The 2,028-nt window shown below is 29.5% G+C and overlaps 1 protein-coding gene across 1 annotated transcript; it reads right to left on the reverse strand.

Annotated features, from left to right (window-relative positions):
* Positions 1–242: 242 nt before the first annotated feature.
* On the reverse strand, positions 243–1,141 carry LOC141696803 (two-component response regulator 24-like). Its single transcript, XM_074500924.1, has 3 exons — positions 1,116–1,141; positions 536–768; positions 243–438 (listed from the first exon to the last, which is right to left on the reverse strand). Exons 2-3 carry the CDS (start codon positions 755–757, stop codon positions 259–261), a joined length of 402 nt encoding a protein of 133 aa, XP_074357025.1. The 5' UTR covers positions 758–768; positions 1,116–1,141; the 3' UTR covers positions 243–258.
* Positions 1,142–2,028: the final 887 nt, after the last annotated feature.

Below are 2,028 nucleotides of genomic sequence, written 5' to 3' on the forward strand. Positions count from 1 at the left end.
CTCACACAATAGCCTGCAAACCACGTGAACCAAGGTAAACAACATTTAACCAAGGTATTTATTATGGATTTGTTAGTTTTATAATTAGATAAGATTATATGTTATATTTGATTGCTTATATGTTGTATTCCATTGTAATTATTATAATTAATAAAATCGGAACAAAAAATATCTTAACATAAGCAACTAAGGTAAAATTTTATTTATCATATTTGTAACACTTCTAGCACTTTAGGTTCAAGCATGTTTCACTGAGTATTACACAATGTTGTTGTTTAAAAGCGCTTGATGTACAGAGATGGCGATCTCAGATGTCATTGGCTTCTCATAAACATGATCCATACCAGCTTGCATAAAGTCTTCATTAATGTAGTCGAGATCACAGTCAATGCCAACAATCATTGACTTCACTCCCATTGCTCGTAGTGCTCTAGTAGCCTAAAATAAAATGATGTATCTTTAGAATCATGATGATAACAATCAAACACTATGTGGAATACTTTAATATAATATGTATAAATATAAATAAAATAACCTGAACACCATTCATCTCCGGCATTATGATATCCATAAATATAACGTCAAATTTTTGCCCATAACGGATGAGATCCACAGCTTGCCTTCCACTTTCAACAGAAGAGGTTTCAAATCCATGTCTTCTTAGGAAAGCACAATGAACAGTCTTACAAACTCCATCATCATCAACTACAAGAGCTGATAATTTACTCTTGTTGGAGCTTTTAACTTTCTTAGCCATGTTTCCTCGCTCTGTCCTTAAAAAATCAATCAAAATTTATTTTACTTTCACCAAATATTAGGTTTTATCTATTAATAAAAATACAAAACTTTGAAAATATATTTAGCATGCTATCTCCATACAACTATTTTTCTCCAAATATTGATAAAAGGGGAACACCTTCGCAAATACACACTCATACACACACATGCATAATTCTAAAAATAAAAATTACAATATTATTATGCATAATAGAAGATCATAAATTAAAAAATAAAACTATTTTAACGATTATTAGATAATAATTGAATACAACAATCCTACATAATATTGGGTATTAGTTTTTTTTCTGCCGCATAAATAAGCATATGTATATTACCTTTTACACCACCCTTGGAAATTGATGTGGTGAATTATGACTATAACAATTGATGCATGACCCTATAAATAAGGTTATAGATAGTCTTAGAGATATATCGAGATAAGAATCAATTATGGATGTAGATGGAGTATTGATCTGTTGATATTTCGGATTGAACGGTTTTATAATTGAAACGTATATTTTAAATTTTGTAGGATACACAATGATGTTATACAGATATTTAATTCGATATATTAAAGCCATTTTAAGTTATTATAATGGTTACGAATACTTCTATTTTGATGGTGAATTTAGAGTAGAATAAAATGTAAATCTTGCTATATATATTAGTGTTAGTTACAATAAAATAATAATTCTACTTATGAATATCCATGTACTTTAGCCTATATACAATCAAATACTAAACACAATTTATAGCATAATAGACACTAATAGTCTCCCTATAAGTGTTACCATGTATGGATGATTTTAACTTAGTCAAATTTGAAGTAAAGGAAATGGATGGACCTACAAGCTAAAAGAATGAATCATTATAGAATAGTGAGTATTAGGGTTCACATGAATTCATAACATTTAGAAATGTTAGTGAAATTTAGTATGCCCCAAAACCCACACTTTCGCGGATTCAAACCGTCACGGTACCATACTTCATAAACCTTCATATTACATTCAATAACTCATAACAACAATACTCGTGGACTACCACTCCACATATCTCAAAATCGGTTCCAAATATTCTTTATTAAAGTACATAAATATAGTTATTATAAACCAAAATTTCAACTACTGATCTTGCAATGTCATTATTCTATGAAAAGTAGGTTGATACACATACATTTGGTAGAGTGAATCTAAATATTGTCACTTTGGATATGACCCTTTCATTTCCTTTGGCTCGACAGACCAAGAA

The sequence above is a fragment of the Apium graveolens genome, chromosome 11 (genome assembly GCF_009905375.1).
Source record: "Apium graveolens cultivar Ventura chromosome 11, ASM990537v1, whole genome shotgun sequence".
Classification (NCBI taxonomy): Eukaryota; Viridiplantae; Streptophyta; class Magnoliopsida; order Apiales; family Apiaceae; genus Apium; species Apium graveolens.

Coding starts and splice junctions, on each gene's coding strand:
- LOC141696803 (XM_074500924.1), bottom strand. CDS start 757: ATGGCTAAGAAAGTTAAAAGCTCCAACAAGAGTAAATTATCAGCTCTT. Junction 439..535: donor CGGAGATGAATGGTGTTCAG/GTTATTTTATTT, acceptor ATTTTATTTTAG/GCTACTAGAGCACTACGAGC.